General features: G+C 42.3%; 2 protein-coding genes across 5 annotated transcripts; one reads left to right on the top strand and one right to left on the bottom strand.

Moving 5' to 3' along the window:
- Positions 1-30: 30 nt before the first annotated feature.
- Positions 31-9690, bottom strand: stip1 (stress-induced phosphoprotein 1). Its single transcript, XM_080013313.1, has 14 exons — positions 9626-9690; positions 7729-7938; positions 7501-7642; positions 7104-7245; positions 6650-6815; positions 6238-6364; positions 4979-5081; positions 4469-4589; positions 2796-2892; positions 2582-2706; positions 2464-2500; positions 2250-2353; positions 1916-2088; positions 31-1782 (listed from the first exon to the last, which is right to left on the bottom strand). Exons 1-14 carry the CDS (start codon positions 9632-9634, stop codon positions 1710-1712), a joined length of 1629 nt encoding a protein of 542 aa, XP_079869439.1. The 5' UTR covers positions 9635-9690; the 3' UTR covers positions 31-1709.
- Positions 9691-11770: 2080 nt separating this feature from the next.
- On the top strand, positions 11771-22357 carry kat5b (K(lysine) acetyltransferase 5b; the record flags this gene model as incomplete). 4 transcript variants are annotated; one of them, XM_080013645.1, is made up of 15 exons in its annotated part: positions 11771-11800; positions 11881-11947; positions 14189-14257; positions 14374-14615; positions 16820-16888; positions 17741-17917; positions 18114-18191; positions 18810-18872; positions 19229-19477; positions 19572-19661; positions 19764-19904; positions 20272-20365; positions 20473-20632; positions 20747-20828; positions 21414-22357. In XM_080013645.1, the coding sequence occupies 15 exons, from the start codon at positions 11771-11773 to the stop codon at positions 21546-21548; spliced, it is 1746 nt and encodes a 581-aa protein (XP_079869771.1). In that variant the 3' UTR covers positions 21549-22357. The 4 variants fall into 4 exon arrangements, with proteins under 4 accessions (XP_079869771.1, XP_079869772.1, XP_079869773.1 ...); XM_080013646.1 differs by having other exon boundaries at positions 18117-18191; XM_080013647.1 differs by having other exon boundaries at positions 14374-14510.
- Between the last annotated feature and the right edge of the window lie 1303 nt (positions 22358-23660).

The following is a 23660-nucleotide window of genomic DNA, read 5'->3' on the forward strand; positions in this document are numbered from 1 at the left end:
TTTCAGTGAAGAAAAATGAATTACAGTGAAAACATTTGAAATACAATCATATATTTGCAGTACATGAATCATTTCCAATTGTACGTTACACTTCAGGGACAATTTCTTTCACATAGTCTGAGACCGCCACAATGTTCATGGACATTGTTGGTAACGGGAATCCACAAAAAAAAATATGTGTATGTATATATATATATTTGTGCTGTATTTTACTTTGCCGCACCGGCCAAAACGAATTGTAGAACATGGCCACGTGGAAACGCCAACACAAAGGTGCGACCCCAGGAGAAGCTGTTCATTTTCACCATTTACCTCCCATTTGTGACATATTGGTCAACAGCCGGAATTGTCTTTGAAATTAGCACCCAGCAAAATGTTAAGTCCTGTGGTTTGGGTAGACAAATCCGTGTTTATTATTAATTTGACGTGTTAATGTCAACCTGCTGTCTTCTCGCTAGGTCTGCATTAGCATATTGGACTCTGTAATACTCATTAGGCAGTGACATGACCACCTAAGGTGTTAATACACGGCACCAAGTATCTATATGATGACCACAAAAAAAAAAGAGGGATATGAAGGGAGGAAATTATGATTCAACTCATTACTTTTCCAATCCCCTCATCCTATATCTTGACGAGTAAATTGTCGGCATTTGGTTTCAATGCTGGTCAGTGGCCAACGGGTTTACAGCTCGACCACCTGAAATTGGGGACTTCTAATGAAGTAATGACCTCGCACGGCCATTTTAAATCACCGCAAGAAATTTGAAAAGTACGCCCGATTTAATAATGTTGCTGTCAAATCTATTGGAGGTCGGTACTAACTAACAATGTGTCCAGGTTCTTTGGATGTGACTAGTTAAGATCAAAGATTCAAGAACAGAAAATACAATTCTCACTCAACTATATTTCTTGTTTTTTAAGCCGGTGGCCTTCATGCAACTTCTTTTAGCCACCCAAAAAACATCTTGCAACAAAGCCAGAACATATCGCAGAAAGCCCCTCTCTATGACAGCTTTTTTTTAATGGCCTATTTGTGACTGTGAAAAATAAGTACTGTTAAAACTCAAATGGTACACAGGCATCTTTGTTTATTACGTCTTTCCGCCAAATCCCAAATCCATTGTTGCTGGTTTATCCCAATTAATTCCTACACTTTTGTAACACTTTGAAAAGTATTGACCTGCCTTCATCATGTATTATGAACGGAAAAATACCGGGAATCCTTTTTTATTGTTTTTAAATTCAAACAATGTGGGTAGAATGTGCCGAGTGAAGCTGAAACGCTGTTTGCCGTTCATACTTTTCAGCTTCAGGTTGTTTTTTTTAAGTTTTCATTTCTTAAACAGTTTAAGTACTCATAAGAATGTCACCTGTTATTTTATCAGCACATTTGTCCGACGGCTGTTGAGAAAAGTTGCACCGATAGTCATTTTTGGGATGGAATATTCTGAAGACTTCCAGTTTCTAGGTGACAGACGACAATCTCTCTCCGACATAATTTTGAAACTGCGAAACAAACCAAATAAAAATAATAAACAGACAAACAGAAAACCGTGGAGGTCGTGGTCTGAATAAAGCCAGGGACGACGTACATTTTGAAGGCAAAAAGAATCGCAATACATTTAGTTCCTATGGACGATGACGGGCTGATTCCACGGAGCGTGGAGCATGTGAAGGCAGTTTCTTTCTCTGGCCCAGTTCGCTCATCATCGTATGGCTATGAGTCCCACGTCTATGAGTTTCTGAATCTTCTGAGCAATGACCGGGTTCTTTAAGTGACTGAGGAAGAATTGGGTTGTTTTTTTTGGGAGGGGGGGGGGAACAAACAAACAAAAAAAAAAGAAAACAGTTAGGTCTCCACAGATTTAAATGAACTAGTGCATGGTATAATCATGTAGAGGGAGGAGCTTACTCGCTGAGTGCTTGTGGGTCCTTCTGCATCTGCTCCAGGATGATGCGCATGGCCGGGTCGCTCATTATCTGCTGGACCTCGGGGTCGGCCATGGCCCTCCTTTTCACGTCCTCGGGGCTGTCGTTTCTTACGGCTTGACTCATCACGCAACGCTGAATTCCCTCCGTGGCCTCCTAAATAACGATTTAAAAAAAAATATATATATCTTTTTCATTATCCCATCCATCCATATTTACAGATTCAAACACAATTTGGGAAAAATAAAATAAAAACAAAAATGCGACCAGTGTTTTTTTGTTTTTTTTTGTAGGGTTCTCTGGAGGGTAAAGTTTACCTTAGAGGACGAATCCAGATCAAGGGCTTTTTGATACGCTTCCACAGCTTTAGTGAAATCCTTCATGGCCTCCAGAGCCGCCGCCTTCCGTGTGTAGCCTTTGACTGTGGACAGAAGCAACGAGCCACGTTGAAGCCAGTTTCGACGGTTACATATTACAAACCTTTGCATTTCATCCAATCCGCATGCTGCGCAACGTAAGCCCGCGACTCACTGAAAGCGGGGTCGAGTTTGATGCAGTCCTCGCAATCCTGAAAGGAGAGGTTCAGAGGCATTCAGATTGGTTTTTATCCGGCGGAACCGTGTCGGGACGCGGCCACGCGGAAACGCACCTTGAGAGCGAGTTGAAACTCCAGCAGCTTCGTGTAGCAGGCAGCTCTGTTGCTGAAGAGCTTGGCATCGTGGGGGTTCCTCTTTATAGCCTCTGAGTAATGCTTCATGGCTAAGGGGTAGTCTCCTGTCGGAAGGGAAAAGCCATTAGCACAGCAAGAAAACAACAACAAAGAGGATATAACTACTGTAAGCAGAGCTGGCAGAGCAGCGGACCTTTCTGGAAGGCCTCGTTGCCCTTGTTCTTCTCCTCCAGAGCCACTTCGGGGTTGATGTAGGCCAGCTTCTCCTGCTCTTTCACTATTTTCTCCGCCTGCAAATTCGGCGAAAAGGTCAAGGCGCGACAAGTCACTTTGAGCGGTGAATCGTCTGGACGCCATCTTGATGATCATCCCTCGGGCGGCAAGTGTGTGTGGCTAACCAGACCGGGCTCCTCTGTGTATTGCGACGTACAGATCACCATCTACGTCTCATGTTTAGATGCACTAACAACTTGCAACACAATGTTAAAGGCTGTTCTAAAGGGGACGGTCATCACAGATGGAGCATTTCAACTTAATGCTTTACATTACAGCTGCACATACAAATGTACATTAATATTATATTTATATGGTACTTTGCAAATAAAGTGCCATCATTATAAAAAAATAAACAAATAGTCGACTCTTCCCTCTTTCGTTTACTGGAAGTCTTCCTTCGCTCACCGTACCTTAAATTGAACCTATCAACAACTTACTTTACCGCGGCGTTCAATAAGTCTCAAAAAAAACAAAAAAACAGTCAAACTTTTCATCACGAGTGGAGCTCCGCTGTGACAGCAGTAGATACCGATAATGTCAGGCCGCAAATAAATAATTGATCTAATCTTCTTTGTTTACCTTGAAGTACCTCCCAACAGCCACATTTTCTTTCTCTCCCTTTTTTGAGCCTCAAATACGTCACATTACGTTGGTATCGGGTTTGAGTGTCGGAGCATTTTTACCAGTACAGTACATGAGCACAGTATCAGGTGTGTACATTTGACCAGCACGGAACCAGAAAATAAATCTGACGCCGATCGGCCGGGGAAAACCGAACGATTCTGGTCACCGGCCAATCGATCGGTGCGTCTCACGTTTTCCATGTTAACATTACGGTCACATTTCTGTGCTTTATTCTAACTCTCCCACTTCCCATTAAACCTCACCAATGCAGCTTTACACCTGGGTGGATAATAAAGTAGCTCAGGGCTGCTGTGTATCACTGGATGTTGAGTGAGAGGAGAGGGAGGACTTACAGAACCACAAGGTCATAGCATCTGGTCCAACACCTGGGATATTGTTAAAATAACCAATAAATGTACGCTGTTGTTTATATTGATTGATTTCCGTCATTAAATGACAATATATTTTTTTTATTCCCCCCCTTTGCTTAGTTTCTGCTGGCATTTCTTACCTGCGTATTCTGACTAAGAATTGCGTAGTTGGTACACAAAATGCGTGCAGGTTGGTAGGTCAGAGCATGATTGGTGGATTGTTTTTAAGAATATAAGCACGAGGGCGTGGCTCTTATGTTGCCCGTGCCACATTGGGCCCTTTCCCCTCCATCATAACAGTCCCCGGTGCAAGTTCACATTCAAATAAATGTACAGAACAAGGCCGTCAACACTCCAAAATATACACTTCTAAACCCAAACACCACACTGAAGCTAAGAGATTGATATACGCCTTGTTTGTCAACTAGAGGAGTAAAAACGTAACAATTCTAAAAATAATTACCAAGGCACAACCTTATGTTAGGATTTAGAAAATAATTGAGGAGCCTTTACTTATTTAAACTTGTACATTAGTAACAATTTTAAGATCGGTTTATCTTTACTGTTTACATGATGCCTTCTTTTCACACTGTACCTGCTGACATTTCTTCAGGACGTCAGGGGTACGGTGCTCCGTTAAACTCTTGTTGAAATATTGAACCGCCTCTTTGTATTTATCCTCCTTAAAGTAGGAGTTTCCAATCCTAGCCAAGGCCCTGTGAGGAAAAGACGAGGAGGGTGACATTAAAGAAGAGAGAGCATCTTTTGAGAAACGCAAAGTGAGTTATTTCAACACAGCCACCGATAGAGAAGCATGTTTAAGATTTAAAATAAGCAGAAACTGTGAAGATAGACAGACAAACAAGAGAGAGACAGACAGACACACCATCTGGTCCCAGCTTTAGAACAGTGTATTGTAACGGCTGAAGACTCGCGTTTCACTGAATAAAAATTAACTAGTCAGGCACGAAAACGAACGCATTAGAAATAAATATCCAGCTCATAAATAAATATCCAGCTCCAGAAGTTGAAACAGTGGTAGATATGTTTAACGTTATGGTTATAAGAGGGTTTTTTTGTTTTTTGTTTTTTTTAAGAAACTCACTTCGCGATTTGTCTGTAGTCCTCTCGGTTCGCTCTTCCCACATCGATGGCTTTCTGGCAGAGTTCTCTGCACTTATCAAACTCGCCTTTCTCAAAGTACACAGCTGAAATGACAACAAGGGGGAAATACTATTCAGAAAAACCGACCTCCCTGTGAAGGATCCCCATCCAGTCATTGATTTAAAACATTTGCCTCGGTCATAAAACATATGTAAGCGCTGTTTGCTCAAATACTTTCATACAAATTGACTGTGATAGCATTTGAACAGTTCCACAAAGGAGCCTTTGACTGTGAAGTCGACGCTGCCTGGAGCTGTCAAAACACTCGGCAACAGGCTTCCATGTCACATCGCTCTTTTTTTGAATTTCGCAGTTCAACATTTGCAACATGATGGCAAACGACAGCCCCGACGCACGCACGCCAAGTTCAGACTAGGTGATCCCAGGTTTTGGACGTGCAAAGCCCCGGAGCCGAGAAACATTGCAGCACGGCCCCCACGTGGGCAACGAGCGTGTGGTGTGAACCGCTCACGATGCCATCTGACTGCACGCCGGCGAGAGGTTAGACATGTTTAATATCTGGTCGTGTCCGGATCGAGTTGGGAGCAATGCAACGTGCCATGGCCAATTAGGGAAGACGAGGAGTGACGGGGGAAGGGAGGAGTCGATAAGGAGACAGGAGTGCACCGAGCAGTAGCCAGAAACACACAACACACCTACTCTACTTTACTATGTTTCTTATTTCAATTCTGCTTTTATTCTTTTTTTTTTTTTTTTTTTTAAACAGTGATCAAGAACATAATAAAAAAATTCACTATCCTATTCCACGCAGGGCATCATGTCGTTTGCAGTGTCAATTGTCACGCGTGTTTTCGTACTAAAAAAGTAGTTTGTAGACCCTACAGACTCGTCTGGGATTCCTCCCGGTGAAAGATCTTGGAAAGTGTGACGTGACACCCCCCCCCCCCGCTCAAGTGCGCAAACTGTAAGACTGCGAGTTCCCCATCGCAAGACAGAAAGTCGTGCAGTGTGCCCATGGCATACGGGGTTACAGCGTTTATGGCAAAATTGACTTCTGGACTGAACATGTGAGTAGTATGAGCTTTCAACTGAGCTACATGATTCACAATCCAAAATGCATCATATTAATGACACAGAAGACAGAAGACACTACACTCGTAAAAGTATATTTTATATATGCTAATTTTCTATAAATGACGTACTATTGTTCCTGGATTTACTGCAGTTGAGAACCTGTACCTGCTTGGTTGGAAATGTAACTCATGTTGGTAGGGTCGTGGTTAATCGCCTCTTCATAATGTTTCAGCGCAGCGGAGAAGTCCTTCTTCTTATATGCAGAATTCCCAAGTTCTTTCTCATTCAGAGCCTGTCAACAAAATAAAAATGTGTTTCCGGAGAACGGCCTTACACGCACAATAAATGTCGACTAATCACAGCGGAACAGAATTGTAATGGATACGTTTTTAGACCAAGCCCATTTTCTTGCACGCTGCCGCCAACACTGTTTGATTCAATTCTCTCTTGAAACAGACTAGACCCACTTCAAGTGAATGCGCGCACACGCACACACTTTGGAGATTTACTTCAGGGTTATTTTTTATATTTCAGAATAGGATCATACAAAGGGAATGGAAATTTTAGACGAATGTACCTTTCTTTTGTTCTCGGGAAGGTCTTCCTCCTTGGGAGGGGGTGGCTGAGTCGCTTTGGGTTTGGGTGGTGGGGCTGGAGAGGGCTCCTCCTCTTCATCCATCCCAGCCAGGTCCAAGCCCAGCAGCACAGAGAGGGTGGTCATCACTCTGGGATCATGCAGCTTCCTGCCAACGAGTTGGACGGAACATTTTCAGACGCTGCAGCATGCGATGGGTTTCTAGACCGTTCTCTAAAAGCTGGAACATTATTCTGTGGTGGTGGTTAGACAATATGAATATGTGCTTACACCCTTTTATCTACAACCACAGGTTCTCTCTACAACAGATATTGCAATGAATAAAACAACGGTCACACATTAAATGAAAAGTTATGTATCAACACTATGGAACCTGAAATACAACTAATATTTTGGCCAATATTACAGACACATGGATGGCAATATATACACGTACGTTCCAAGCTCAGACGGCTTGTTCTTCAGCTGCTCCAGCAGTTCTCTGTAGCTTGGATCTAACAGCAGCTCACGGGTACGAGGGTCGCTCTCCAGCTTCTCAATCATGTTGGGCATGGCAAAGGGATTCATCATCTTTTTCTCTGTTGAAGTAAGAACTGATTATTAGTAGGCTGGTCTACATAACATCAACGTAGCTATCGGGATATGTACAGACAGGCGAGTGCCCGCCTCAGCATCCACAAGTCCTAGGTACTCAAGACATTTCTCTGTAGTGTTCACATTTTGAATTATATTTTTTCCCCAGCAACACTATGATTCATCTGTTACACAACCAAATAGGAACTAACAAAAACAGAATTATCTTCTGTTTAATGACCAATTTTTCCAACTTCTACCTGCTAGCCGAGCCTCCATGTTCTGCAGACCCTCCTTGAGTTGCTGATTGCTTGGCTCTTGACGAAGTCCCTCTTGGTATGTTGTTTTGGCATCCTCCAAACGTCCAAGAAACTCCAAGGCTGCTGCTTTCCGGGAGTAGCCCTGTACAGGTGTAATTAAAAGCACATCAACACTGCTGTCTGTTTCTGTTATCAACTTATTAAAACCATGCACAACAGTCAGCTCACCTTCCCCCAGTCAGGCTTGATCTTGATGGTTTGAGAGGCATCCTGGAGAGCGCTCTCATAGTTTCCTTTCTTGGCATATGCAGCTGAGCGGTTACTAAACAGGACATGGTTTGAGGGATCTAGAGCCAAGGCCTCCGTGTAACAACGTACAGCCTCATCAATATTTCCTGCACTCAGTGCCTTGTTGCCCTGATCCTTTAATTCTGAAACCTATAAAGCAAGAGGGTAGAGTCAAATTAACAATGTTTAAAACAAATTGAAATGATTGGTTCCACCAAGAAGAAGTCCAAAAAATGTCACAATTGCGACAGTAACCTTTGTCGACCAGACAGAGCCAGCAGATCAGCTGTTACTGACACTTTTCTCAGACATGTGCAGCCCCGCTTGGCTACAGCATGGAGACAGCTGGCCATCTGGCCTTACTTTAGTGTGCCTAATGTTCAACCTCAGCCCTCCAATCCACAATCCAGTGCCTTATATAGAGGTTTTTTCTGGCTTTGAGGTCTACTTTCTCATCATGGAATCCATTCAGTTCTCCAAAAACATAAATTCTCAAGAATTGAATCCTTCACTGCGCCAATATCGTCCACATTCAGGTACAAAGTCGTTCTTACCAACCAAAAAGTTGAGGCCCAACTACATGTAATTTAGGCCTGGTTTGTGTTCAATGGAGATCAATAAAATGGAGAAGCTGAACTTGTTAAAACATCAAACATTTTTCAGTACAACATTTTTAAATTTGCAGTGAAATTCTCCAGCCAAAGATTCAACACAATACAGAATCACTTTTATGGAAAACTTTTTTGTAATAACTCACAAATTGCAGAGCTAATATTGGTCTTGGAGCCTTCGCCTTTAATGTGGTACCATCCTAATTCCCAATTTGGAGTATCACACACATGAAAAAAAGGAGTTTTTCCATCCCCGATTCTACTTATGCTTTTCTTTAGAGGCCGTTTCTGCTGGGTTTGAGTCCCAACGACCAAGGCTGGTTCGACGTTTAGCAAGTGTGAAGGCCTGTAAAAAGACAAACCTGCCGTGTATGCCTAATATAAAGCTTTTCGAATAGCTCTTGTGTGTTCAAATGCGCATCGAAAGGCTGTGGCATATTTTCTGAAACGCTGATAGTTTCCATTTCCTGGTCAGCACACAGCCTCACGCTGTCCAGAACGTTCGAGAGCAAGGCGGTAGTTATGACGACAAGATGTGGATCGCACCTTCCAGCGGATCACAATGATCCTGCATTTTCGGCGCAATTTGCTGGAAACGGCAGGCGACGCTCAACAAAATCACACGCTCAAGTTGCTGCACTCCTGCCGTGGGCGAACGGCGGCCGCTTAAAAAAAAATCACATTTCAAGGTGTTCCAGCGTCTGCCCCCAACTCAGCACATTTGATCACGAAGGAACGGGACCCACGCAATGGTTTCGCATCGATCTAATTTGCAGCTTAAGTGTATTAGTGAGCTTGGCGTGGACCGCGTCCCGTTTTCCGCTGCCGCGGGTGCAAATGTGTGTAATCGCCGGCGCAGAGCCGGTATCACGATGCCAACATGCACAGCTATATAAGGTAACAAATCAAATTAAATGGAGCTCGTCGCTCGGCTGTGGTCAGCGCCCCGTTTACAGCCTCCCACTGTTGGAAGCGGCGAGACGGTGGGAACGGTTCAGTCTGTCCGGACGTTACCAACTCGGCAGTTTACGAGCCGCTAGCGTTAGCATTAGCCGCGTTTAGCTTGCCGGCGATACAAAGAACCTAACGTGGGCTCGGCGCCTTCGCCCCGCGCGGAATCATGACCCTGCGCGCGTTATCGTCGTCGCGAAAAGCAAAGCGCAAACTGATTCACGGGTTTCCCTTCGGGGCAGCGCGCTGGCGCGGAGGCGGCCAGGGACACTCACTTTCTCCATGGTGCGACCATGAGGCTCCTTCCAGAAACTACTGCGACGGAGCGCCGCCCCCCGGAACACACTCGGGGGGTTGCCAGTTCCGTCGGAAGAAATCCGCGATAAATCCAGGGGGGAACGTTTTGCTGTCGCCCAATGAATATTTAACTCCCAACGAGAATAACGCGCGTACTTATAAAGTCCACCACGTCACAAAAGTTAGATATAAAAATATATATGGATGTAATAAAAAAAAAAATTATCCGTATAATATCATTGTTGAAATCACATTTTGCGCCGTCCACCGGAAACGGTTATATTTATTCTGACGTCGCGCCGATGCGATTTATTATCATACTTTTTTTTTTTTTTTTTAAGATTTGTGTGCTTTTGTTTAGCCATTGATCATTTTTATAAATATAAACGTGTCATTTTTTTTCAAATGTAACTTCTACCGAGAGAATCTCTAATCGATGTATCTTTACATAAATTCAAAAATATCCGAAGGGAAGCGTTCATTTAGTTATTGTCCCCGGGATATCACTGCCCCTGTACATATGATTTTGAATTTAATTTGATTTTGGTTATCGTGATATCGTGTGGTAATGAATCGCTGTCTTTAAGGCTGAATCGCAGTAAAGTAGTTTCTGAGCTTCGTGTGTGTAAAAAAAACCCAAAACAAAAAAAAAAAACCTATGAAAGCATCAACTGTCATCCCCAAATGATTCCTATCCAGGTATTCATCAAAAGTATTCTCATATTTGATTTGATTAACATTGCTCAACCCTTTGTCAGTGTATATTACAGCTTCTAGGTCAGCATAACCTCAGATAATAAAAGAAAAATATAACAATAAGCTTCCAATTTGCTACTCGGGCGCTCCAATATGATGGTGGAACAGTAAACAACATAAAGCAGGGAAACTGAAAGACGATTCCAGATGAAATCTCCGCGGGCGGGGTTTTATTTGAACAGGTTTGCAAAGCACAGGGCAGGACAAACAACCCCCCGGCGTGGAGGAGCGGACGCCGTGCACGCAGCGTAGGCCCGCTCGCTTCAGAGGAATACCAATTTGTTTGCTGTGGCAGAGGGACCCGAGCTCATTCTATCGGTCAGAAGTGACGCAAAAAAAAAACCATCGCCTCCTGTCTATGGGATGTCACGCCCGAAAACCGGCGGATGCCGTGACCCCTGCCCTCTGCCCTGCAAGTCACGAGGGAGGGGGTCCCTGCATCCTGGGACCCTGGGGAACCGGTGCAGTGTGTGTCATAACGGAACCACAGCGAGGGGCGACGTGCGCAGTGAGAGCGATCGTCCTCTGCAGGCGATCGTTGAGCTCCAAAAACGAAGATCGCAGGATTCCGGGGTTTTGGCTCTCGCCGGATGGATCCGAGCTTTTGAACGTATTGACTGAAGCAGTCAAAGGTGTGGCCGCCTCCCTGACCGCTGCGTGTCGATATTTGTCCTTCAGCGGATTGGGATTGTCCCACATTTAGCAGGGTGTGGGATAAAAATAGCCAGTGAAGAATTTTAGCAGGCACACCCTGTTACTTCAAAGATCTTTGGTCGTTATGGAGAGTCAAGAGGTGACCCCCTGAGTGCCTGTACATACTGTTTTAGGTTATAGATAATCACCTTCATGTTGTAAGAAACCCCGAAGAAAATCAAATTTGGTGACCGGAACTATATAATTCAAGGTGCCTGGATCTCTAATCACTGGATCTATATTCACAATACCATATATATATATATGCCGCCATCATATTTTTATATCAATAAGTATAATATAGGACGATGATGATGATGATGATGATGATTGTTGTTTTTTTTTGTATTGGTTTGTAATGGTTATTATTATTATTATTATTATTATTATTATTATTATTATTATTATTATTATTATTTGTGTTGTTGTTATTGCTGTTATTATTATTATAATTAGTGTTATTGTCATGATTTTATTTTATTTTATTTTATTTTATTTTATTTTATTTTATTTTATTTTATTTTATTTTATTTTATTTTATTTTATTTTATTTTATTTTATTTTATTTTATTTTATTATTGTCGGAAGTTCCCTATGGTTTATGGGTCGCTCTCCCTAGAAGAGTCTGGTGCGGACCGGCATTTTCCCACAACACCCCGCTGCTGCGCTCACAGATGACGAAAATGGCGGACAGTGCAACACTGGTAGGGTCAAAAAGATGCTATTTCAGTTTGGTGATGTGGTTTGTTTTCAGCGTGTAACTCAACAGCCTGTTTTTCACTAGGTCGAGGTGGTGGAGGGTTGTCGCCTACCCGTTCTTCGCAAAAATCAAGAAAACGAGGACGAGTGGCGTGAGTATTGTGGTTGTTTAGCTAGCGGTAAGCTAGCTAGCTGCTAGCATTAGCTGTTGTTAACGAACGGTATTGGATAGACAGATCGGTAGATGGACAGATAGATGGGTAAACAGACAGACAGACAGAAAGACAGACAGGTACTTTATTCATCCCCGCGGGGAAATTGCGGTGTTATAGCGGCTCACACCAAAACTATAGGCACTAAAAATAATGTTGTAAGAATAAAAATAGAAATGGTCAATGTGCAATACACCTAAAAATAAAATTCTGCTAAATACAACAAACCTAAAACGTAACAATCAACCTCTATATCAACAATTAAAATTATACTCTGAAGAAGAGATAATTGTGCAAATTTGCATAAATAAATCCAATATGTACCAGGGAGGAAACAAAATGGTTATAACAATGTATATGGTATTCGAAAAGATGGTGTTTTAAGTCCCCTGCCTGACTCGGGTCAGCCAGGTCCCAGTCTTAAGTTGTTCAGTCTTAAGCCTCCCTAGATCTGAGAACACAGCAGAATAAACAAGAGCTGCTTGTGCGATTTCAACATGCAGCATTTTGGACATATTTTGCAACTACATGTGTACACGGTAACAGTCAGCTGTTTTATGTGACTGACTCTGTTGCGAAGGGAAATACTGTATTTCTAATCAAACCTAAACCAATTTAATGTTGCGACAGCCCGTCCATCAAATCTGCTCAATATTTATTCTGTTTTTTCAGAATTTGAAGTAGCCCTCACAAGACCCCGCACTCTTATTATTATTATTATTATTATTATTATTATTATTACTCTTATTATCTTAGAATGTCACAATTGAATGTACTTATTAAGAGACTTGATTTCCTTGGTATTATAATTGATTTCCAAATACAACCTGAATATTGTGCGTTTTATAAAATGACATAAGTGTAGACCTTATGGCTACACCCTTTTTCTTAAAAAAAACAAAACAAAAAAAAACAAGCAACCTGTCTGTGCCCTGTGTTAGCAATATAGGATATCCGTGTGTCATGACTTGCTTCTCACATTTGAATGGGCCTGGAAGATATGCATTTCTGGAGTACATAAAAATTTTTGAAATGCGCGTACTTGCAAGTTTGGTTGTCAGAATGTTATTGCATCTGTTGGACGGCCTATGGGATTTTTATTCCAAACTGTTCCGATAATATGAATAATATGAACAGTGGTTTGATGTTTGCCTAATATTCACCTCTTGCAAATTGTTTGCTTATTGTTTCTAGCCTCTCATGTAATGTATAAATGTAAATGACTTAAGCCTTCAGATTGCGTTGATATGAAGATACCATTATCATCCATTATCATTCCTTAGTCATGAACGACTTACCGTTGATTACAGATTATTTGAATAAAGCACAGTATCATCTTTATTCAGTTAGAGTTAATTTTGATGTTAAATAGAATTTTAACATTGGTCTTGCATATTTAATATTTATTAATTCAAACTTGCTATTCAAGTTGCATGTTTTTATTGGCTTTGTAAACAACAAAACCTCCCCGCTTTTTTTCTTATTATTTTTTTAGATTGACATGGAACTCATTATGAGGAAGAACTCATCCCACTACGGGGAGTTTAACACTGTTTTTCTTACCAGTACTGAAACAGCCAGTTTAGTGTTTATCTATAAGCAAATGATACCATTGGCGAGAAGAAATGCAATTTTCATCACTCTAAATGATTGCCACTGGGTCAGATTACCTGTGAAATTTGGCAGATAACTTAGCATCTTTCCAAAACCTTATTGTCTACAAAATTTATTTTAATAAATTTGTGTGTTTAGAAGCTGCATTATCACTGTTAACCTAACCTCCATAACAGTTTGTTGCCATTTTCAAATCAATGGCGGCGTGACAAGTTTATAGGCAATAATTTATGGATATTGCTATGTAAATGCACGCTTGATTGGGAATCATTAACATCCACTAAAGCATTTCTGAACCTTGTGTCGGATTTTCTTCACAGCAATATACGACCAAACACATGTTAATGAGTTCATTAAAAATGTTTTACTAATTTGAGTAAGAGCTTCCAGCGCCGTTGTCTGTAAAACCTTACACACTGTTGAGAATAATGTGTTCTGCCTAAGTAACAGCAGCTGAAAGGCACTAATCAAAATATATTGTTATTGTGGCATTTCGTATTTGCCTTTCATGAGGTAACTCAATCTTGTTTGACATGTTTCTCTTTGTTCCTTTTGTTTTTCTTGTAGCATTGGCTGAGATTCTCAGTGTGAAGGAGATCCCTGGGAGAAAGCTTTACTATGTACATTATATTGACTGTGAGTATGATCTGTCATCTCGACCTCTAGGTAGTACTATTCGTATTTGGGGGAAAAAATGCTTCATTGCCGATGCCTTTTTTTTCTCCCTATGTGTGACGTTTCCGTGTTACTAGTCAACAAGCGTCTGGATGAGTGGGTCACACCCGACAGGCTGGACATGAAGAAGCTTCAGTTTCCTAAGAAAGAGGCTAAAACGCCAACCAAGAACGGCCTTCCGGGGTCCCGTCCCAGTTCTCCGGAGAGAGAAGTGGTAAGAGCAGCCCCACCTCCCCCAGATACCCAGAGAGGGAGTGTCTCGGTGAGGTCTGCCCCCCACCCCCCAGATTTTTCTCACAGACCTTCACATGTTTCAACAGTAAGTTCAGCTTTGGCAAAAACCCTTTTTAGATTTGTTTATAAGTCTTAAGACAAAAGTCTTATTTGAAATAAACAAATTCATCTAGGCATAAGGGGCCTCTAAGGGCACTCCATGCTAGGAGTGCCCTTAGAGGCCAGGAGTTGGAATTCTTTTGTTAGTTTTTTTGGATGTTAGAATCAGTTCAAACCCTTTATCCCTTAGTTTGGCTTTTCTTTTAAAGTGGCCTGACAACATACTAAAAAAAATTCTCACTTTTCTCTGCCATCTGAGACAATAAGACAACTTGGTCTACATTGTTGACAATTTTCTCTCCTTCTCACCTGAGGATGACATCAGATATGTGTTGCAATTGTAATTTATTGTTTGATTTATTGTTTACATTTTGCAACATGTTTTGGGTTTTTTTGTTTCCTGCTTGAAATGTATTTTTGATGGTTGCAACTAGCACACAATAGAGTGGTCTTTATAGCCCCTTTCCCACTTGCACCGAAAGCCGTAAATCCACTGGCAATGTTCTGTGTTGGCGTCATGCGGGAACAGAAGCTGGTGTCCATGTTCCGTAAAAGTCGTACAGTAATATTCCCCACACTCATAGTATAATTTACGGGAAAATGCCGATACGGCTTTGAATGGAAATGTGCGGGAATGGAAGCATCAGGGGGACATTGGGCACAAGCCCCTCGCTTGCCCGCCGTCCGGGAGGGGCAGAGAGATGGGGAGCAACTCGCTGGTTTAAGAACGAAACAGATCGGCTGCCGAGTCTCCCGTGATCTTAGACACCTCTCCCAAGCATTACATTATGTATCCGTTACATCGTCCAGGTTGTCATCTATAGTCGTTTTTGCACTGCTGGAACGTTTTAATCGTTTTAAGAAATTTTGGAGGAACCCACCCTTTTTTTTGTGTGTGTCTGCACTGTAGGAACTAGGAGCAATATTAGTTCTTCGAACGTCGTTTTGAAGGACATTTTATTTTATTTTTTTTAATTTCTCCTATTTCGGGGCAAGTACTAACCGGCACGAGGAGCCTTCAGTGACGTAAATGCACTGTGATTGGTCCAGACGCAAGTGCACGGTGATTGGGCGAACACATGAGCCAACGCAGCACCGGTAGCCCCCCATATTTAAAAACCTGTGTAATACGTTAACAACGACCTAAGCCAAAAAAAAGAACCTTCATTTTAAGGAAACATGTCTTTATTTACACACAATTTATCTCCAACGCATTAACACCTACATTAAAAAAAACAGCGCCCCTCCGCCCCAGCCTTGCCGCCGTCTCGGAACGACCCTCGACCAGGGCAGACTGTCCTCAGTGCGCCCCAGCAGAGTCGCATCAATCTATGCAGCGACCGGCCCATGTACACTCGCCGCTTATAATTTTTTTTTTTTTTTTTAAAAGCACTGATAAAAAGTGTTTTTATTGTAGATGGATTTATTTCTTTTTTTTTTCCTGGCATTATTTGAATAAAACAAAAAATCCCTGTGAGGTGTCCGAAAATCTGAACGAACTTTTAAATTGCGTCTCGTAGATCTAATATAGGCGAAAATTCAGCAACCAAATTTAGTTGCTGCATTGCATTACTTTGGACTGATGAGCTGAGATAAGTTAAAGTTCATAGTCTAAACACAACACAGAACTCGTGTTGAAACCCCATCGGTTTATGTCACTTCAGTTTCACTTCAGTGTTACTACTGGCGATGTGAATGTAACCGGGAAAAAAGCCGTTGAAGGTATTTCGTTCCGAGTTCCACCTCAGTTCCTAGTTCCCCTCACAGAGTCCCCGGAACTGTTTGGTCCGAAAACGCCTTATGTGGGAACAGACTCCATACCAAACTTTTCCATAAAGGAGGCCAACGTGAGAATGACTTGAGAGCAATGTTATGCATTCCATGGGGGAAAGGGGCTCAATTAAGATTGGGAAAATTAAGTGTTTTTTGTATTTTTATCAACTCTCAAACAATCCTTTCAAATATCACTCACGTAGGGAAGTCTTTCTGTTCCAGAAAATGTTGTATCCCGACTTTCCTGTTTTGCTTTCCCATACAATGTGTGGGAACATCTGCAACCCCCGGATGATTAATCAATTTATATATAATTGTGTGCCAATCAAACAAAAACTAAATCAAGCTGGATGACTAATAGGGGTAACATGGATGTGAGTTAACCCCCTTCCTTCCCTTCCTTTCTGCTCAATTCAGAGGAAGAGTCTAGATCTCAACCTTCAATCCGCCACAGCTCCTTCCAGAGGAAAAACTCTCCCCACACCGGTACAACTTTCATTTTCCCATTCTCGAGTGACTCTCCAGACACACTGGACTGTTTTTACCTTGGGATGAGTGCCAAAAATGTTGTAATGTGGTCAAAAATATTTGAACACCGCTGTTGTTATGATCAGACGTGTCCTGTTTCCATCTTAACATAGATATTTTTAATTGTTTCTGATTGGTTTTAAGACTTTGTGGTGTCCTCAACACTGACGGAGACATAGTCAGAAGACATAGAAATGATGTTCTCCCTTTGGTGACGGACTCGTGTTGTATTCCCATGTAGGATATCTGTGTTTCCTGTCAAATCTGGGTGGCCATAGAAAATTTGAGTGATAATAAATTATTATATAAAGAGCAAATCATAATTATTTTATACTAACTATAAATGAAATCACTATGTCTCTACTATAGTCGGCGTAACGCATCAATACAAATTTTTTGGGGTCTATAATTTACATCTAGACGTGCATTTCTTGTCATAATGATTAGCAAATAAATTGGTTGAAAGTTTTATCACAGAATGAGGTGTGAACCAATTTTTTTCCAGTCTTCTATAGTTTTAGGCCCGACCGAAATGCTGGCATTGCAATTAACTGTGATTCTGGAGCAAAATGTTTAATGAATATTTGATTAGCATTAAGTGAACCCAGTTCTTGCTAATATCTGTACAGACTGGGCATTATGTAGTCCCTTATTGAAATGGAAACGGAATCCTCCAGTGTTCCAAGCTTTCGACTGGTTCATTTGTCTCAGTGTTGGCTGTAATGTGCGACTACTCCAAACGTGCAACATTTAAACAGCTGAACGCCGTGGAGTTACGGCTGAACCCTTAACCCCGCGTCCGTTTCACAGAAACGCAAAGCGGAATCCGTCTCCTTGGCAACACAAGCGTCTCCAGCCACGCCGGTGCCCTCACTGCCGAGCTCCACCGAAGCCTCACAAGCCTCCGTTTACCCTGCCGCCAGGGACACAAACACCTTTACCCCCAAGTCCCGTGACGACCACGAGCAGCTCGCCTCCCTCACAACGGTAAAGCATGGAGGCTTCTGAAATGTTGAAGTGTGTGTGTGTGTGTGTGTGTGTGTGTGTGTGTGTGTGTGTGTGTGTGTGTGTGTGTGTGTGTGTGTGTGTGTGTGTGTGTGTGTGTGTGTGTGTGTGTGTGTGTGTGTGTGTGTGTGTGTGCGCGCACTAGTGTGAAACCATGTGTGTGTTTACTGTTTGTTAGCAGAATGGCACGGCCCGGAGACTCATCCCCTCTCAACCAGGACGGAAGAGGAAGGCAAACTGCGGGGGCACTGATGAGGTTTGCAGCATTACAAGTCCCTCAGCTTTTACCTTTCCTTGGCCCTATTAGACCTTATCGCCCCATATAAATCATAGATCAGTTATATATGTAATTACTAAGTTGTACTCATTGGTTATTCTTTGTTTTTACAATTTCCATCCATGTCCTTGTGCATGAATTAAGAATGTAGACGTCACAGTTAGCCCAGCCCTATTCCGTAGGTGTTTATTTGGTGACATCATCCCAAGCAAGCGGTAGCTGTAGTTAACACCAGCTCTACAGTGACTTGGTGTATTGTGTTCAGCGAGATGTCATAACCATAAATTACAATATAGAAATAACAATGTATAATTGTCAAGTAACAATTAATTATTGAAAGCAATATGTTACGTTGGCGCAGTATTTCAACTTTTCAACACACTTATTATTATTTCATCTCCGGTATTTAAGCTGACAAGATACAGTCTTGCCCAAATGCTCTCAACCATTCTTTTTTTTTTTATTTCATGAAATTGCAATTTTCTAGTGCCTTTTATTGCTAAATCAAAACTTTTGTTTTTTCTAATAAATAACAATGTTACTCACATCGTAAATTGAGTTTCCAAAAGCCTACATTTGCTTTTGTTTTTCTCTTAGATGGTAAAGGTTTTCCAGTATAACAGCCCCCGATGTGCCAGTGTCTTTCTGCCGCCAGGAGAGGTCTGTTGTCCTTCCTTTCATTGTCTGTTGAACTGTGTGTTGCTATCCATGGTCGGCTGTGACTTCAGTCACTCCGGTATAATGGGGGAGACGCTTACGTCTGGCTCAAGACGGGTTTTTTTGGGCCCTTTTACATTATTAAGATTTGTGTTAAATTATTTGTCATTTCCGAAATCTTTCTATTTATTTATTTATTTATTTATTTAGTAAGAATTTTCCTTGTGTAATTTGTTTGGTCAAGCAGTTTTCCCCCCTTAGATTGACCTGATTCTAAACTGATCGCAAATGAAAGTGCGTGGAAATGGCATGAACTCTTTCCATTTCCACGCACCATGACCATTTCTGCTCACCGCCAGGACTCACAGGACAGTTCGGACGGGATCCCGTCGGCCCCGCGCATGACTGGCAGTCTGGTGTCCGACCGCAGCCACGACGACATCGTCACCCGGATGAAAAACATCGACTGTATAGAACTGGGCCGCCACAGACTCAAGCCCTGGTACTTCTCGCCGTACCCGCAGGAGCTGACCACGCTGCCCATCCTCTACCTCTGTGAATTCTGCCTCAAGTACCTCAAGAGCCTCAAGTGTCTCCAGAGGCATTTGGTGAGTTCTGTCCCTCCATACTTTTTGCGCCCGTTCCTCGTGGGCGCGCGGGGGTCGCCCGACGTTGGCGCTCATCCTTTGTTGTCTCCGACAGACGAAGTGTAATCTCCGTCACCCCCCCGGCAACGAGATCTACCGCAAAGGCACAATTTCGTTTTTTGAGATCGACGGCAGGAAAAACAAAGTTAGTGATCCCTCCTGCGCTGGCGTGCTCAAACCCTTAAGTGTTTTTGGTTTTGTTAGAGACCATGACATCTCTCCCCCCCCCCCCCCCCCTTGTTTACAGACGTACTCTCAGAACCTGTGTTTACTGGCAAAGTGCTTCCTGGACCACAAAACCCTGTACTACGACACAGACCCCTTCCTCTTCTACGTCATGACGGAATACGACTCGAAGGGCTTTCACATCGTGGGCTACTTCTCTAAGGTGCGGCGATCCCACACCATGCTCCTGGAGCTCTGGAAACTGTCATCGTTTTATTTGTGAAAATGACTTGGTTGTGTGTAGGGCCGGGAAATGTCAATAATCAATATTGTATCTATCGTGATGTGAGAAAGTACCGGTAGTCAACCGCAAAATTTCGTCAAATGATTTTATATATATATATATATATATAGAGAGAGAGAGAGAGAGAGAGAGAGAGAGAGAGAGAGAGAGAGAGAGAGAGAGAGAGAGAGAGGAGAGAGAGAGAGAGAGAGAGAGAGAGAGAGAGAGAGAGAGAGAGAGAGAGAGAGAGAGAGAGAGAGAGAGAGAGAGAGAGAGAGAGAGAATGAATGTATTATTTTTTTTGCAGGAAAAAGAGTCGACAGAAGACTACAACGTGGCCTGCATCCTCACCCTGCCTCCTTACCAGCGGAGAGGCTACGGCAAACTGCTCATCGAGTTCAGTGAGTGACGCGCCGAGGGGGGACGGCCGCACTGCGCTCGCTCGGCCGGCCCGGCTCCGACCCTTGGCTTCACGAGTTCTGTGTGTTTGTTGTTTGGTCTCCTTCAGGTTATGAGCTGTCCAAGGTGGAAGGGAAGACGGGCACGCCGGAGAAGCCCCTCTCCGACCTGGGTTTATTGTCCTACCGCTCGTACTGGTCCCAGACCATTTTGGAAATTCTAATGGACCTGAAACCGGACAACGGGGAGCGGCCGCAGATCACCATCAAGTATGTGACTGACGTGTGTCATGTCTCTGGCGGATGCCGATAACTTCCTAGTGATTTATTTATTTTATTTTTTGTGGTTTGATATTTTCACTTTATTTTCTCTTGTGCCTTTAGTGAGATCAGCGAAATCACCAGCGTGAAAAAAGAGGACGTTATTTCTACGCTCCAGTACCTCAACCTAATTAACTACTACAAGGTAAGTAGCAACAATTAAGTTTCTTTGGGGACACACACACACAGCTCAGGAGGTAGAGCTGGTTGTCTAGTGATCGGAAGGTTGCCGGTTTAATCCCCAGATCTTCCTGGTAGCGTGCTGATGTGTCCTTGAGCAAGACACCGGGCGCCTCTATATGGCAGCCCGCTGCTCCTAGTTACGTCAGATACTAGGCTCGGTAAATGCAGAGAAATTGCAAATTTCCCCGGTGTGGGACTGATAGGGGTATGTAAAATAAAAAGATGAAAATAAAATCCAAGCAAATTTTTAGTATTGCGGGTAAACGACATTATCTATTTACCGCTGAGTCACACCGGAAAAGCGACGCCGCCGTACTCTGTGATTTGAACTGGGTTATGTCTTCATAGCTGCCAGAGTTGGTAGAGCTGTACAACACAGACGGGCTGTGGTGTGTGGTTTAAAAAAATAAAAAAAATAAACGTTGACTCAAGGCAAGCGCGCGGACGGTGTCAGGGCGGTGTCACGCTTCCTCTCGAGCGACGAGGCGCAACGAGTTCTAAAAGGTGATGACGGTCTGTCTGTTTTTGTCTCCTCCTTCCCCCCCAGGGTCAGTACATTCTCACTCTCTCGGAGGACATCGTGGAGGGCCACGAAAGAGCCATGCAGAAGAGACACTTGCGAATCGATCCGAAATGCCTTCACTTCACCCCCAAGGACTGGAGCAAGAGGGGGAAGTGGTAGACCGCTCGCTCCACGGACCGAACCAGAGCCGTCTGCGTGCGCCCGTTAGGAAAAAAACCTGTCGCCCAGTGTTTCGGACCTTCTTTTCTTTTACCTACCGCACGCGGCCCGTTTTCAAAGGTTACCTTAACGTGGCAAACTATTGAACACATATCAGGCTCGGACAAGTAACCGTTACCGCAGGGAAATGTTTTTAAATTAAACCAATTAGAAACTTCCAAACGGTCGACTCATGGGAGCACGTTGGATTATGTGAATATGGACAACTTAGCTTAACGAAGGTGAAGGCAAATTAGTTGGGCACAACACACGTAGGAAAAACGTCCATGAAAACGAACGGCATACGTGCTGGAATTCACACAGAAGTCGGCCGTGTCCTCCGTTGGATCCGGTTTTCGATTATTTTAGACTAATTCAGAATGTGTACAATGATTGGTCTTTTGACATCTATATTGAAACACAAAAAAAAAGACGATAGAAATGATCTATGTCAACACAAGTATTATTTGGAGAAAATATGGCTGTGTTTTTCCTGGCCTTTGTCGCTTGTTATCGGCTCCTTTTCTGGGTATATTGTTCCCCCGGAAGAAGGAAATGAGCGCATCAGGATGAGTCACCGGAATGAAAACCCATCGCTGATTAACGGTTGGGAATCCTCCGGCAAAGACTCTGAAACTATTTTATACAAATAATGTTTGTTGGCCAAAACAAATGCCAACCCGGACCCAAAATCACTATTTTGAAAGGGAATGTTTGCATATAGAACATATTTCGGAACGGAATCTGGTTTGAGAACTCTGGAACTCGGTAAACACTCCAGTTAAATGAGGAGGGGAGGGGGGGGGGGGGGGGGGGGGGAAGAAATAAAGTTTTTTGTAATTCATACTTGGAACAGACGCAGAAAGATAAAGCACCAGAGCTTTGAGTCTTTATCCCTGGTTTTATGGTATTTCACAGATTATTATTATTTTTTATTTTTTTTTAACAATTAGTTTTTGTCATTTTCACCACTACAGCAATCTGCTTTGGTCAGAAACAGTATTTTTTTTTTTTTTTTTTTTAAGATATGGCCTCAGTTATCGCAGTTGGGATAGGGTTGTCATTTCGTAATATATGTTAAGATCCTTAATATAATGCATTTCTATTTTGTGCTTAAACTAGTGAACAACATCACTATCAACTGTGTAAAATAAGACAAATCAAAACCCTAAATAACAATTTGCTACTTGTAATAATTGTATATACTGAAACTGTTTTTGTATAGAAAAAAAGATAAGCCATGTTCAGCTGTTGAAAGAATGTAAATTAATTGTACAGTTGTCTTTGCATAATTTTTTACTTTATGTAAACTAACGTGGCATAATTGATTTAAAAGCCTTTATTGTACTGAGTCGTGTGGTGGTAGGAACCTTGAATCTTCTTTTTTCTTTTTCAGATTTTCTGATTGTAAACTTGTACATTTAGCAAGTTTAAGTGAGTTAAAGGGTCATTAAAAAAAAAAAATACAATTTCGCAGAGGAAAATCTTGGAAAATACAGAAATGTGAAAGAACGGCTGCCGTGAGAGCTGAGAGTCAATTATTTTAACCTTCAGGGGGTGGACGCGTCGTCGGAGGCGCTGGGACTGCCAGCAAATATTAAATGTCTTCACAATTTTCAGATTCTGTGAGTTTATAACAGTTGTTTTTTTTTCATCTGCATAACCATCAAAATAATATAAAGGTGTGGTCAGAATAGATGGCATTGTTAAAGAGGGTCCCACTCTGAAAGCGGTGTAATGTGGGGGTTAATTCATGATTTTGTCAGATACCAAGTCAAAGACAGCAATATTTCATGGGCTGCTAAATTGACATTTCCATATGTGAATACTTAATATACATCACATCGTAATTCACATTTCCACCTTGACCCACTCAATTATGCTGTAATGTGCTTTAGCAAACCCATGCAAATAAATATGAAAAGGGGAACTGAGGAACTTTTCATAGAAACTGAAGGGCGATTGTCTTCCCAAATGCTGCATCGTGGTGGACCAGTAAGTAACAGCATTCCAGTATTTAAAAAAAAAATGCATATATATTTTTTTTACATCAATATTTTGATGATCAAACAA

This window comes from Zeus faber (assembly GCF_960531495.2).
Source record: "Zeus faber genome assembly, chromosome: 14".
NCBI lineage: Eukaryota > Metazoa > Chordata > Actinopteri > Zeiformes > Zeidae > Zeus > Zeus faber.